Here is a 16,203-nt window from a genome sequence, read left to right as displayed (position 1 = left end):
TGTATGCTCAATCCCTGGTTTAAACATCTTCAATTCATCCCAGAGAGTAAAAGAGAGGCCACCCACAGCCACCTGAACAGCCTGCTCCAGGATGAGGGAGAGCCGCTTGCAGCAAAAAGTGGGTCCACTAAATGAAACTGCACTAGCATAATTGATTTAAAATGCTGATCTGTTGTTGTTGTTATACGCGAAGATGTTGTGAATTTATAGCCTAAATAATTTTCATCCTAGGTGAGGATGTACACAGCGAGGACACAGTTGATAACGAAGGTGAGCCAGTAACTGGGAAAAAGGCCCGACTTGAGCAAGATTTTGAGCAACTTTTTGGGCCACACTATCACAGTGGGAGGAAAATGGGTCACCACTCCACAGCAGCCTAAGAAGTCCGTGAATATTTATTAACAACACCACATATTCCCACCATGGAAAACCCCCTGCAGTGGTGGGCCCGCAACCAGGACAAATTTCCCCGTTTGGCCAAGCTTTGCAAAAGCTACTTGGCTGTCCCAGCTACCAGCACCCAAAGTGAGATAATTTTTTCACTTGCTGGGAATACCATCACCCGACAGCAGGCTAGCCTCCAGACAGCCCACGTCAATGCCCTCATCTTCTTACACGCAAACCAGGATTGAAAAGCAAAAACTGTGACTGAGCAGGACTGTGACAGTGTGTAGGCTTACAGCCTAGATCTTGCGTGGGTGTCATTATTGTTATGCTGACATGCATCAATAATTTTTTGATTGCACTAAAATGGGAGTTAGTGTTATTGTTGCATTGTTACCGTTAAGCTGCAACATGTTATGGGCTGTCTGTCAGCATCTGTATAATTTTTTGCAAATAAATTGCAAATTGTGGCATGTTGCAAGCTTACCCATCTCTTGTGTTTTTAATAATGACGTCATCAGCGATTAGTCAACGTCGAAAGGGAAAGATGGCACTTCTGTACTCTACCCACTGGCCATCTGATGGCTCATCTGTCTCTGTAGGAGTGACCCTGCATCTGGAGAACAGGTCAAAGGAGGAGAATCTTCGCACTGACACCTGCTGAACATCAGAACTGTCCAACTGCTTCAGTTTCAGAACCTGAATTATGAGAGACCAGTAAGACACTTCTACCTAAATACATTCAAAATGATAAAGCGTTATGAATGCATGCTAGATCTTTCCATCAATTTTTATCTTCACTAAATGACATGTAAACAGCAGCGTAAAAGGTCTAAATGAAGAAGCATTTAACCCTCGCCCTCACCTTTCGCAGAAGCGCCCATCGTGCCCGCGCAACATCGGTTCCACAGTCAGGGTCGTGATTATTCGCGTGCATTTCTGTCGTGGGATCCATTCATTCATTAATGCCAAAGCAACCAGCTTCCTTTGATCCTGTTTAATGCAAAGATGCAAAAACGACAAAAACAACAATGCCCTTGCAGACTCAGAGCTAAGCCTTGTTTGGCATTTGTCCTCTGGATGTGGCCAGACTCGATTTTTCAAAAGAATGCCGTTTTTAACCAATTCGCCGGTATGCGACGGTCTCTGCTGCTTAGTAATAATAAAATCCCACGCTACTTCCGTAAACCACCTCCTTCGCTGCCAGAGTAAAGCAAATGTAATCCACTGTTAGAATAATCGATCATTCCTCTCTATTGTCTGTTATCTTTGATTTCTCACTCTATTGAGCGCCCCTGAACTAGATGTCATATTCTCGCGCCTCTGTGTACATGTCATTACACCGTGTGGTTCTTCTGACAGTACACACGGAGAGCAGGGAAGTTGAAATATTTTGGCGCTTTTTGTCAAACCTTTGTCACACTTTTTGATTGTGACACTTACACGGAGAGATATTGTACCATTTAAGGCAACAGTGAAATGTCGTTCATTCAGAATCAGAATCTGAGCAGACAGTGACATCGTGCTACATTAAATGAACCTGACCACCATTTCATGTCTGCTGTTACGATCAGTTTCACGCAGTAGACATCGGAGCTCATGTATTCCGTCACCTTCACGGCTTTACACTGGGGTAAGATCAACTGCATGGTTACAGTTTGTTCTTCTGTGTTGTACAGTTGTTTTGAGCGGTATGTTATTTACAAAAGTAGTGTTGCAACCAAAGATAAGAGAAATGCATGATTCAAAACTAACTAATTAAATTAATGATGAATCAGAAAAGACCTTGTCAGCATCAATCCTCTGGGTTATGACAGTTGTTACAAAATGCACATATGTATTGTGTTACTAATGTTGTGCTTGAACAAGAAGACCTATGTCTGCATAGTTAAAATAGATCTAAAAAGATTCAGAAACGTGCAATGCAGTCATTTATATAATGTATCTCTATGTAATGCATTCTTACAGGGATTCTCAAAAGCTACAGTGGAGCTCTCCAAAGCCCAACTATGGAAATTAAAAATTCAAGAAGAGCGTTTTAAAAGAAGATTGCAATCAGTTCATGAGAGGTTTGCTAATGCACCAGAGAATGCAGAGGCAAGTTACTAATTGTTGCACCTGCAATTTATATGACAGGGTCAGAAATTAAGGGGGGTTCGGGCCAAAAATGCCAGTGAAAGTGACAAAAATGGCCGGAAATTTCAAATGTCTCTGTACTGATTTTTTTTAAAATTGATTTATTATATATATATATATATATATATATATATATATATATATATATATATATATATATATATATATATATATATATATATAATTTTTTTTTGTTTTTTTTTTGTTTTTGTTTTTTTTGTTTTGGTAATATCAAATATAGTTTTTAATATTCTATTTATAGTCTTAGTTATAGGCTACTTATTTTGAATATTAGTTGATGTTGATTTAAGTGTAAGAAGAAATGTAAGGGTAAGAGGTAATTACAGTAATTGTCAATCTTTAGAATTTGTATTTATACACTGATTAAATTTGACACAAACGGATAAGAAGTTGTTTTTTTTATTTGTATTTTTATATATAGTTAGAAAAAAGTGATAGTTCACCAAAAAATTAAAATTCTCTCATCATTTACTCAGCCTCATGCATCACAGATGTGTATGACTGTCTTTTCTTCTGTAGAACACAAATGAAGATTTTTAGAAGAATATTTTAGCTCTGTAGGTCCATACAATGCATGTGAATGGTGACCAGAACTCAGAAGGTCCAAAAATGACATAAAGGAGGCATAAAAGTAATCCATATGGTTCCAGTGGTTAAATCCATATCTTCTGAAGCGATATGATAGGTGTGGGCGAGAAACGGATCAATATTTAAGTCCTTTTTTACTATCAGTTTCCACCCTTGACCAGCCCCAACCAGTAGGTGGCTGAATGTGAAAGTGAAAGTGTAGATTTACAGTTAAAAAAGGACTTAAATATTGATCTGTTTCCACCCACACCTATCATATCGCTTCAGAAGATACGGATTTAACCACTGGAGTCTTATGGATTACTTTTATACTGCCTTTTGGGCCTTCAAAGATCTGGTCACCAGTCACTTGCATTGTGAGGACCAACAGAGCTGAAATATTCTTTTTAAAATCTTTGTTTGTGTTCAGCAGAAGAAAGAAAGTCATACACATCTGAGATGGCATGAGGGTGAATAAATGATGAGAGAATTTTCATTTTTGGGTCCCTATCCTTTTGGGTAACTATCTCTTTAATGCAAAAAGTATATTTCTGACACTGGTATATGACCTAATTGATATTTAGTATAGTGTACATATGACAATTGATTTACAGTGTAGTATGTGTATAGCATAATTGATTTACAAGTAATAAATCAGTGTGACTAATTAGCCATCTGGAGTCATCAGTCTTTCAACATTATCTGAAGTTCCAGGGACACTCTCATGTATACTTGGAAGATGGAAAAGGGATCTACAGAACGGCCCTGGGACATGGTAATTTCTGTAGACTACTCTTTAACAAGAAAACCCTTTACCTCTTTATCAACACATTATGAATATTTTTAGATTTTAATCTGATAAAAAATACATTACAAAAAGATATTACAGAGGAAACGTTTAATTTTATAAGGTGTAGCCTATTTTCTGGAAAAGTTCCAAGTAGAAACAAGACATTGTGACATGTCTGCATACAGGTGAGCAGGAGATGGTGGATGTGTTTAAGGCTGATTGGGGAGGAGATGGATATGGAACCATCCAAAGGGTCAGACTCTCTCCCACAGAGAGCACGCTGGCAGCCACTGTAAAGAAAGATCACCACGAGGAGACCAGATGTGTATTGGTCCAAATAGGGGGTGTCACCCCTCCTCAAAAAGCCCTTTTGGTTTTAGACAATGTGTTCAGCTTTGGTAAGATCTTGAGTCAAAGAGGCAAAATTCTACAGTAAACAGAACATGAAAAATTTCTGCATTGTGAATCACACATGTTTGGTCCTTTAATATGCCAACATTTTGATGCTAATGAAAATCTTCTTGACTAACTTTTTCTCTTCAAATTTCTGTACAGAATGGGCCACGGATGATGTCCTGTTCTACAGCACACAGGAAGCTCTTCAGAGCTTGCGTGTTTTCCGTCTTTATTTCAGTGAGACTGGTGTCCAAACAAACCTTGTTTATGAAGAAAAAGATCCAGAGTAAGACCAGTGTGTGCTTGGGTCCAAACCAATGTTTGTTTAATGTTCTTTTTGCTAGCACTAATGTGGTACTGTACCTCCTCTGTAGGTTCTTCGTGGAGGTCAGTCGTTCCAGAGACCAGAGGCTGGTGACAATTAACTGCAACAGTAAGAGCAGTTCTGAGGTGTGGTTTATTGATAGCAAGGCTCCAATCTCATTCCCCACCCTCATCCAGTCCCGTCAGCCTGGTCTACTCTACCACGTGGAGCACTCTGACAACCACCTGCTCATCCTTGCTAACACTGGCCCAGGCCAGGAGTACCAGGTAGTACCACATTTTTCATAATCTCAGGACACCTAAAAAATATAGTATTATTTTACAATCTGTCATTCTGTGTTAGAGCAGTAGCGTGTTCACATTCGTACACCCAGAGACTTGAGCAAGTGTTTTTTTTTTTTTTTCAGAATGAAATTGTTACAACATGTACTCTATGTGCACACTTTTTTGACTGTCCCACTGTGTTTACATCTCAAGCTGCTCAGGGCACCTCTAACCTTTCCGGCCATGCCACACTGGGTGCCCTTATTCAGTGCTGTTCCAGGAACGGTCTTTAAAGATATGGAGTTGCTTCAAGACCATTTTGTGTTCACAGTGAAGGATTCACAGTGCCAACTTCAAATCCAGACTTTTACTTCAAAAGCGCCTCATCATTTACACACTCTCCAGGTGAGAACATCCTGTAAAATTATAAAATGCATATTCACTGATCAGCCACAACATTAAAACCACCTGCCTAATATTGTGTAGGCCCCCCTCGTGCCACTAAAACAGCGTCAACCCACATCTCAGAATAGCATTCTGAGATGATATTCTTCTCACCACAATTGTACAGAGCGTTATCTGAGTTACCATAGACTTTGTCAGTTCAAACCAGTCTGGCCATTCTCTGTTGACCTCTCTCATCAACAAGGCTTTTCCATCCACATAACTGCCCCTCACTGGATGTTTTTTGTTTTTGGCACCATTCTGAGTAAATTCTAGAGACTGTTGTGTGTGAAAATCCCAGGAGATCAGCAGTTACAGAAATACTCAAACCAGCACATCTGGCACCAACAATGATCCATGCGATTGTCTGATCAGCCAATCGTGTGGCAGCAGTGCAGTGCATCATGCATATATGGGTCAGGAGCTTCAGTTAATGTTCACATCTACCATCAGAATGGGGAAATAATTTTATCTCAATGATTTGCAGCGTGGCATGATTGTTGGTGCCAGACGGGCTGGATTGAGTATTTCTGTAACTACTGATCTCCTGGGATTTTCACACACAACAGTTTTTAGTTCATTCAGAATGGTGCTAAAAGTAAAAAACATCCAGTGGATTCTGTGGATGGAAACGCCTTGTTGATGAGAGAGGTCAACAGAGAATGGGCAGACTGGTTTGAACTGACAAAGTCTACGGTAACTCAGATAACTGCTCTGTACAGTTGTGGTGAGAAGAATAGCATCAGAATATCATCATCGGGTTGGCGCTGTTTTGGTGGCATGAGGGGGACTTACACAATATTAGGCAGGTGGTTTTAATGTTGTGGCTGATGTATGTACAATCAATGAAATTGCAGAAATGACTAATGCCAGAGTGTTCATTCATACAGGTGCTTAAAGAGAAGGTTTTTTTGACACATTCTTCAATATGGCATAAAACTGTTTTGTTTTTGTGAATCCTTTAAACACTATATTATATTTGTTTTACTGGAAAGATAGCATCTTATTTGATGCATTTTATCTCATTAACATTATTAATAAGTGTATGGCTATTATTTATAGCCTTTAACCTGCACCCTTCATTATACTGTAGAAATATAAATCAAGAATATACTTTGTAATGCACTATGTAGTGTTGCACATAATTTTTCTAATATTGCTTTGGTAACGATTAGCATGAATGATTTTAAAGAACCACTTGAGTTCTTTGTGCCCCATATGGGATTTGTGGTCGGTACATTGTGAATATTCTTCAGATTTGTTTTTAACATTTAGGTCAGAGAGATTCATATGTATATATTTTGACTTTAGCTTCCCCACTGGGCCTGTGATCTAGCACCACAGCATGTTGGGACTGTGGACAGAGGGTCATTTGGTTTCCTCCTCTCCTCTCCAGTGCACCCACCTGTACGCTACCTCTTCTCCCCCAGAGAACTGCAGCTTTCCGTAACAGAGGAGGACACCCAGTATATCTCCCTGCTGGAGTGTAACACTACACGCCTGCAGGCAGCCAGTCAGGTATAAATCATTTGATGCTCTGTAAAAGTGTGCTATTAAGCACATATTACTCTCACATGCAGGTATAAGGACTCAGAATAGTCATCACATGCACACTACTGAGTCTATATGATGGAAAAGGAATATCATAGAAAACAGGATTTTCCTTGTGTTTTATTTATTTATTTATTTATTTTATTAAGTAAAATTAAAATCCACCCAACTCGTTTATGGAAACAAAACTGCAAAAATTAGTGAAGTCTTCGTACTGATGTCACAACCATGAGCCAATTAACATATTTCCACCCACTTTTACCATCGACACTTATACAGTACTCAGCAAAATGCACATCCTGATGATTGCCACTGTAAATTATGCCAGACCACAAAGCCATTCATAACAGAGGTCATTTATATATGGAAGTTTTAAAGGCTCTTAAGTATGCCATAATATGCCAAGGTTTGTGTTTATAGGATGGTACAATGGTGCCTTTGACTCTCCTCCACATGCCTGCATTAGCTGATCTTAGTAAGGCTCCGTTGCTTCTGCATGTATATGGAGCCTATGGTGTTGACCTCAACATGACATTCAGTGCTGAGAAGAGACTGCTGCTGGAGGACGGCTGGGCTCTGGCCTACTGCCACGTCAGGTACTGAACTACAGTTCCCATCACTCTTCTTCACAGGGATGCAAAAATAGAGGGAAATAATCAGAATTTGTAGGAGAAAGCTATCTGTTAGCATTCTCGACCCATCTCAATGGCAGTTGCTTAGCTGGTGCAGGACCGCCTGGTAGAGGTCTGTAACCTGAGAAACCTTCAGGCTTCAAGCAGGGTTCAAGTTAGTTTTTCAAGTATGGGTTAGGTTAGGGTTTGTAATTAATGGAAAAAATAAACAAGCTTACTTTATTTGTTTCGCACACACGCTCTGACAGTCACATGCGAACGGTGTGTTTGAAGTAAGAGTAAGGGGCTGTTCACACAGCACGCTGTTTCTTCAGCAGCTTTTGCAGGACCTGCATATTTTTTAGACAATGTGTCAAGTTTAAAGGAACTTTAAAAGTTTCAAAAAATACATGTTGAGGCATTTGTGCTCGGTTTCATTTATTGCACTGCATCTAGCTTGTTTTTAGCACAGGTGTCACAAAGATTCACTGTTCTGAACAAATTCAGGCTGCAAAGAGGACTTCATGTTACTGTTACTTTGTTTCACATTATTCCAAATTGTTCAGCACCAAGCCAGGTTTTGGTGCTTGATAAACAGTAAGCCAATGTTTTTTTTCCCTTCTGCTCTGGTGTGAGGGACCTTGTATGTTTACTGGATTTTTGGATGTTTGTCGTGCCTTGAATGTTTACTGTTGCAATACTGTTACGTATGCTGCCTACGATGCTTACATAAAATACAGCCTATTGCAACAATAATGGCTAGGAGACTAAATTATTAAGAGAGTGAGCAATATTGGATTCCGGTCGGGTTTAGGCTTAAAAACTGACGGTCCCGTTTTCGGGTTTCATTTTAAGGCCCATGCAGACCTCTACCTGGTAGGATGCGACTTGATATTTGCCATCTTTACTCATGTGAACCACAAAAGATTCTGAACCTAATGTGACTAATCACATGGAAGCTGCAAGAAAATGATGTCATGACAATGCTGAATGGTTGATAGTGTCACAAGAATTACACATTCCCAAGGCCTTCACCTATAACTGTCCTGAGGCAGCAAATTTAGATCCCTTTCAGGCTTTTAAGAACCCTCCATAAAAATCAATCACTGGCAAAACATCTACGATAATATAATGAAAAATCTATGCTTTATATGGTCAGGGTTCCCACACGTCCTGAAAAACCTGGAATTTTGCATTGCAGGTTTCCATTCATGGAAAAGTCATGGAAAATGAGAAAAAATACCTAAATGTCCTGGAAAATACTTGTTTGTCTTTTTAAATATTTTAGTAAAATAAAACTGTTAAAATAAATGTTGTTCCAACATTGCTGTAGTGCTAAATACACTAAACAAATAAACATTTGTGTTGTAAATCTTAGACAACGACGACGGTCGGACCGCAATTTCTTTTTTAAATGAATTCACACCCTGAGGTGGTAGCATGGTGATGCAGCCTTAAAACCTCGGTTTGTAAATTAATTTGAAATAATTCAGAGATCAGAGTCTGCTTATACCGCCGTCACCACATATAGGGCCCTATGGTTTCTGTAATACAGAAAACACAGATGCAATCACTGAATCCAGTCATAATCATTGCATTAGCTATAACATTTGGAATGTCCAGGGAATTTGACATATTTGGGATGAAAATGAATGCTTGAAGACACAATCAATTAAATTAAAATCAATATTTCCAAGTGTGTTTGTTAAACCGCAAATGGTTGTGATTTAATTAAATACATATATAATCTGCAAGTGCTGTGTGCTTCAAAATAAATGTGTGAAGGCGGCCACTCGTACACTAAAAACACCTCATCCTGAGCATCACGCGTGGTCTGGGTGTGCATGTATAGTAGATGACAGTGAGCAGTGTGCTCTGAAGCATACAGCACATACAAACTATATATTTATTTGAATTAAATCATAGCTTTTTGGAGTTTAATAATCACACTGGGCCATGTAGCAAACTACTAATACGGAGGTGAGAAACTACCATCAAAAACACACAGAAATGCCAAAATAACAGTTTGATTTAAATGGACGTGTGAAATGGGAAAAAAAGATAATGTTTAATGCAATTAAATGATAATAATGTATTAAAGCCATATCTCACATCTGTGATGTTCTGTTGTGCAGCACTTCCTTTGACAAAAATATCTCCAATGTTGTTTAGGATTGTGTTGTGTGGATTTTGTAGAAAAACACTTCATTTGATAAAAATAATGCAATGTTATTTTGAAAAATGTAATGAATAAAAATAATTATATTTTCATTTGATTAAAGTTTTAACAAATTCCTTTGATTAGACACTATTTTAATAATGAAATTTAATTAAACTCCAAAAACCACAATTTTAATGACGTCTCTTGTGTTTTTGCTTAAATATTATTACTGTGTGGCACATAATGTCCTGTGTTACATTTCCTAAAAGCATCATAAGCTAAGTAGATCGTAGAAACCATTGGTGCCAATGGTCTCTATGATCAACTTAAGCTTGCGATGCTTTTGGGAAATGCAGCCCTGAAAATGTCCTGGAAAATTTTGCCTTGAAAAGAGTGGGAACTCTGATGTTGTTTTCCCAAAAAAAAAAAACAATGTACACGGCTGTTATGTTCTAAATTAGTCTTTATGTGTGTTCATGTTATTTGTAACTATGTAGGGGTGGTGGTGAGCGTGGACTAGCATGGCATAGGGCAGGCTCTGTGCTGCAGAAGCAGAGGGGAGTGGAGGATCTTGCTGCTTGCATTCAGACTCTTCATCACTTGGGAGTGTCTAAGCCTGCGCTAACTGCACTCACAGCTCGCAGTGCTGGTGCTGTCCTAGCGGGGGCGCTGTGCAATCAAAACCCTCAGCTTGTCAGAGCTGTAATTTTACAGGTGTGTCTCTTAAAACATCAGTAGTGGTAGTGGTTCTCAACTGATGCATCACAACCCGAAAATGGCTCACAGGCCTGATAGGGTTGCAGAAAGCAGGGCAATAACAATGCAAAATCCAAAAATCGTGAGGCATCCTGAAATCTGAAACCAGTAATTACAGATGAAATGTCATGCGCAGGCAGTTATGACCAGGATTTAATGGAGCAGGCTCAGCAGGGTCACAGAATGAAAAAATGTCTATTAGTAGTATGTAAAGGAGGTAACATGAGATGTGGTAACCACGATTTCTCTGTTCATTTTGGAATAGGCTGGTCAAGCCCGTTCCCGAGAATTTAATCACATTTTCATGCAAGACTGTTTGTGGCACACACTGCAAAATATAAATATTTTATATATTTTCGTGGCTCCCGCGTGTCACTGACCAATCACAGGTGACTGTAATCAACTGGTTAGTTCCCTTCAGAACAGTCTGAAATCGCTCCCTATTCTGTAGCATTCACTATAAAGAGAATGAATTAACGAGTGAGTGTTTTCCTTCACAGCCAATGTCTGCCCACCAGTCACATTTATTTAGCTGAGTTCTGTTCTTGGTTAAACTGTTTTATGGAGAATTTACACTTTTTATGGAGATACAAAAGCAATATTAACATAATATATATTGTAATTGGGGAATAAGACAACACCAATGAACTTACATTGGTCAATGGATGCAAACAGTTTTGAATAATGACACAGAAAGCTGAACTCAGCAGTATCCATCCATCCATTTTATTTTATGTAGGTTCACGGGGTGAACTCGGCTGCATACATTTTTATTTGAAAGTGCGATTTCTTTTCCTTTAACCTCACGTGCTCCGCTCTGTGTCTTTTGCGAGAAGGACACATTGGGTATTAATATACAGTATAATGATAATCGATTCTTAAATTTCGTAATCGATGCATTGATGTATTTTCCACCCCTATTAATTACAGGTTATGTTTGGTACTATGTTGGGTTGTCTTTTAATGTTCAATGTAAAATCTGGGTCCTGAAGCAAAACCAGTCAAGGAACATTATCCAATGCTCTCTGAACCGCCTATATTTTCATTTCCTCCATTTATATGATTCTTGCCAGGCACCTTTTCTAGATGTACTTGGCACTATGCAAGATCCATCTCTGCCACTTACTATAGAGGAGAGGGGGGAATGGGGAGACCCCCTTGTAAGCCCAGAACACAGGGACAACATTGCCTGCTACTGCCCATGTCACAACATTATACCACAGGTAAATCTCTGAAACCTCACATGCACCATGTGTGTTGTGATTCAGGGGCCAAATAACAAGTGTTTTTTTTCTTCCAGCTTTATCCATCCTTGCTGATCACAGCATACTCGGAGGACCGCAGAGTTCCTTTATCAGGAGTGCTGAAGTATGTGGAAAGACTGAGGAAGGCCATCCGAACGTATACCGCTGGTGTCAGTGTTAATGGTGAGTGTATGGTTGCCACACTTAGCCTCTTTTGTCATCTTCATTTGAGTAGAACACAATATATGCCGCCATTTTACGAGAGCAGTAAGCCACGAGAATTGCACAACATAAAGCAGAATGCCTAAAATCACTGTAATGTGCACAGCTTTTGTCTTGTTGCTTTTTTTATATATATTAAACTGGTAGATCCGATTCTAAATTTTGAATGGATTTGCCATTTGTAAAATAGCCAATTTGAACAGACTAAACAGACCTGTGACCACATGCACCATGTTGCTACATTGCTTGGCAACCGTAAACACAATACAGTTAGGCTAATAAACGAATAATAAATGTATTTATGGAACATTGGCATCTTTAATCATTCTGTGATATCTGCAGGGGTTAAATTGAGGTGGATGTGTCCGGAATGGTGTTCCTGCACCTCTGATTAAACATTTTTTTTTTTTGTCACTTCATTCTATTTCCTGCAGACAGGCTCCAGTTCAGTTTTTTTGATGCATTCCTTCTCCATTTAGCAAGTGTGCTCACTCAAACTCCTTTAAAGTTCTTTAAAATTAATTACATAAGCATTATGCTTCTGTCTAGTCTGTGTCGGAACCTGGTCAGCTGTATTTTCAGCACTGTTTTATCAGGGTGCAAAAATACCAATTTAACCCATGGATATCTGCTGTTTTAAAAAAAAGCAATAAACCACTCTAGGCACTTTATTACAATAATTGTACCATGGTAAAATGAATAGTTCACTGAAAAATTATTTTGTCATACTTTACTCACCCTTGTGTTGTTCCAAAGCAGTATGACTTTCTATCTTAAGCATAACACAATAAGAACAATTTTAATGTATATTCCAGTCCATCATGTAAATACAAGATTTCACAGTTGATAGTGACACACTTTAAAGCCAAAAGTATCCCAAAAGTGGTCCATGCGACTCGTGCATCATATTCCAAGTCTTCTGAAGTCATACAATAGGTTTTGGTGAGAAGCAACCCAAATTGAAGTCATTTTTCAGTGAAAATCATTATGTCCTATGTGCGTCATGAGCGCTACAAGATAAGCTTATTCTTAGTGGCTTGCGTGTTCAAGCATGAACAAATCATACAGGTTTGGAAAAACACAAGGGTGTATAAATTGACAGAATTTTCATTTTTAGGTGTGGTTTTAAGCATTCTACTTCTCATTGTGGTAAAATCAATGTAGAGCACCACCTCAAGTGACTTATTGTATTTTCTGCTCCACTATCAATGTTAAATTAAATTGGTAACATTACATTTATAACCAGTACTGGTATCTGGAAATATTAGTTCAAAGATTAAAGGGTTTTTATCAAAACATTATGCCTGTAAACCAGGAAAGGAAAATAAGTGAAGTAATGAAGATGGAAATAAACTCAGAGGTCACAAGCAGTAATCCATACTCTCAAATAAACCCCTGGTCTTAAGAGAAGCACTTACATTCTCTCCCTAGGAGAGCAGATCACTGATCTGGAAACAGGTGATTTGTGGAGCGATTCCCCTCTGTTTCAACCTGAGGTCAACGTGTGTGAGCTGCTCTGTGAGATATGTTTTCTGCAGATCTTAGTCCAGACTCCCTTACTTAGAATCCCTCTCCATCTGTGTGCAATTAATTATCTTTATTATACACACAGAGACATGCAAAGCTAAGCCACAAACACATGCGCAGAACAAAAAAAAAGAAAATCTCCTAATCTCTCCCTTTCCTCTCTGGAAGATAAAATGCTAATCACAAATGTTGCCACCTTGGACAATTAACATGTTTATGAGATAGTGTATCAGGCAGGTAAATAAGGAACAATACACTGTGCTGAGCCAAGGTCAGGAGAAGGCTTGTGAAACATGTGGTTCAGAGAAGAAGAGGTGTAGAGAGAGACACCAGAGGCCGAGCTGCAGATAAGAGGCAGATGACAGAGTTTTGAGGATTAGGCATATGATTTTTGCTTCACTTCAGAAAGATCCCATCGCTGTGGGGAAATAAACCAGCCAGGCAAAGGAGTGGGCCAAGTCCAGCTACATGGCAGCTTCTCATCAGCCACTGTTTCAAGAGCATTGACTTTGAAGTGCTGCCGTTATGATGGAGAGCCGGTATACCAGATTATGCTTGGAAATTGTCAGACTAGTTTTACCTATACAATGCATTTAGCACTGCGACAAAATGAATGACCAGTCCTGTGGAAAACTGTAATTTATTGAGGGAAATTGCAGGAGCAGATTACATGTGGGGCTGTGTTCAACCAACTAATATCAAGGTAGTATTTAGTGGATGTATGAACTTGGTCACCCTCATCATTTACTATGGATTAACATTAACTGTGGGCATGTTCCACTAAGTTTGACAACCAGAAAGTGTTCAGATACTATTTGTCTTCATAATGATTGAACCGTATATCTATTGTTTTATCAATGGGTCTGTTACTTAATGAAATGACAGTGTCCAGTTAGTTTTTGGGGCCATTCCATGTTTAGTTTTAAAATACACTCACTGAGCACTTTAGTAGGAACACCTGCACACCTACTTATTCATGCGATCATCTAATCAGCCAATCATGTGGCAGCAGCATAATGCATAAAATCATGCAGATATGGGTCATGAGCTTTAGTTAATGTTCGCATCAACCATCAGAATGTGGAACAAATGTGATCTTAGTGATTTTGACTGTGGCAAGATTTTTGGTGCCAGACAGGCTGGTTTGAGTATTTCTGTAACTGCTGATCTCCTGGGATTTTCACACACAACAGTCTCTAGAATTTACTCAGAATGATGCCAAAAACCAAAAACATCCAGTGAGCGGCAGTTCTGCAGACAGAAACACCTTGTTGATGAGAGGTCAGTGGAGAATGGCCAGACTGGTTCGAACTGACAGAAAGGCTATGGTAACTCAGATAACCCCTCTGTACAATTGTGGTGATCAGAATAACATCTTAGAATGCACAACACTTCAAACCTTGAAGCGGATGGGCTAAAACAGCAGAAGACCATGTTGTGCACTTTATTATGACTAAAGTGTTCCTAATAAAGTGCTCAATGAGTGTATATGAAATGTCTTAGTAGGACCCTGTGCCTCATTTGATATTATTTGTACTGTTTTACAATCAGCACATGTCCCTGCTATCATTCTGGACATGCAGCCAGGGGGTGATCACTTTGGCCCAGAGGATTTTCAGCTATCCTTGAATGAGGTACATCAACCCTGAAACCACTATACAGAATGCAGTGCCCTCACCTTATCAGACAGTGTTGTTAAATTGCATGTATTTACATTAGCACTTCACTCAAATATAATACTTGAGCATGCTGGGCATTATAAAGCTATGGATTAAACATCAAGGTTGTAATTACATAAATATTTGATCGTGATTTTTTACGATCGAGTAAAAGTGCAGCATTTTAGATGTATTGCTTTCTCTTGAGACTCAATGAAGCCTCTCACTGTTTATTTATACACTACCGGTCAAGTTTTGAAACACTTGACCGAAATGTTTCTCATGATCTTAAAAATATTTTGATCTGAAGGCGTATGCTTAAATGTTTGAAATTAATTTTGCAGACAAAAATATAATTGTGCCAACATATTTATTTCATTATAAAACTAAAATGTAATTTAAAAAAAAAGTTTTTGAAATTGATGACTTGGACCAAATAATAAAGAAAAGCAGCCAATAAGTGCCCAACATAGATGGGAACTCCTTCAATACTGTTTAAAAAGCATCCCAGGGTGATACCTCAAGAAGCTGGTTGAGAAAATGTCAAGAGTACATGTCTGAAAATTCTAGGTAAAGGGTGACTACTTTGAAGATGCTAAAATATAACACAGTTTTGATTTTAGGATTTTGTTTAGTCACAACATAATTCCCATAGTTCCATTTGTTATTCCATAGTTTTGATGACTTTACTATTATTCTAAAATGTGAAGAAAAAAAAAAGTATAATAAAGAATAAGTATTTCAAAACTTTTGACCGGTAGTGTATATTAACTTATACTGTAGGGAGCTGAAGTCTTCAATTGTTAGAATGCTGTTAGTGATCCTAAGAAATGGCTTACATGTTTACAATGTCATGTAATGGTGCATTTTTGCAGGTTAGTAATCGTGTATCCAAAGATAATATGACCAACCGTTCTTTCTCTTCTCTTCCAGAGTGCCCGACAGTTGGCCTTTCTTTACACAGAACTTGGACTAGACCACCAAAAATCTCAACGTAGACAAAAGGGAAGGTCAAATGATCCGACTTGCAAGTCCCATTAACCCCAAAACTGAAACAGAGGGTCTTTATTTGTGCTGAATCAACCAGATAAAAAAAAAAAAAAACTTATATAACAAAACATTTTGATTTTGTTACACAGATGCTGTT

At 38.6% G+C, this 16,203-nt stretch overlaps 1 protein-coding gene across 2 annotated transcripts; it reads left to right on the top strand.

Annotated features, from left to right (window-relative positions):
* Window positions 1–1,715: 1,715 nt before the first annotated feature.
* LOC127413661 (prolyl endopeptidase-like) lies at window positions 1,716–16,152 on the top strand. 2 transcript variants are annotated; one of them, XM_051650960.1, is made up of 14 exons: window positions 1,716–2,017; window positions 2,353–2,481; window positions 3,823–3,883; window positions 4,084–4,296; window positions 4,454–4,580; window positions 4,669–4,885; window positions 5,096–5,287; window positions 6,638–6,844; window positions 7,298–7,473; window positions 10,147–10,363; window positions 11,479–11,628; window positions 11,706–11,832; window positions 14,950–15,032; window positions 15,990–16,152. In XM_051650960.1, the coding sequence occupies exons 1-14, from the start codon at window positions 1,919–1,921 to the stop codon at window positions 16,095–16,097; spliced, it is 2,106 nt and encodes a 701-aa protein (XP_051506920.1). In that variant the 5' UTR covers window positions 1,716–1,918; the 3' UTR covers window positions 16,098–16,152. The 2 variants fall into 2 exon arrangements, with proteins under 2 accessions (XP_051506920.1, XP_051506919.1); XM_051650959.1 differs by having other exon boundaries at window positions 3,817–3,883.
* Window positions 16,153–16,203: the final 51 nt, after the last annotated feature.

This window comes from Myxocyprinus asiaticus, chromosome 23 (assembly GCF_019703515.2).
Source record: "Myxocyprinus asiaticus isolate MX2 ecotype Aquarium Trade chromosome 23, UBuf_Myxa_2, whole genome shotgun sequence".
Classification (NCBI taxonomy): domain Eukaryota; kingdom Metazoa; phylum Chordata; class Actinopteri; order Cypriniformes; family Catostomidae; genus Myxocyprinus; species Myxocyprinus asiaticus.
The sequence above is the reverse complement of the archived record's forward strand: the minus strand, read 5'-3'. Positions and strand labels throughout refer to the sequence as shown.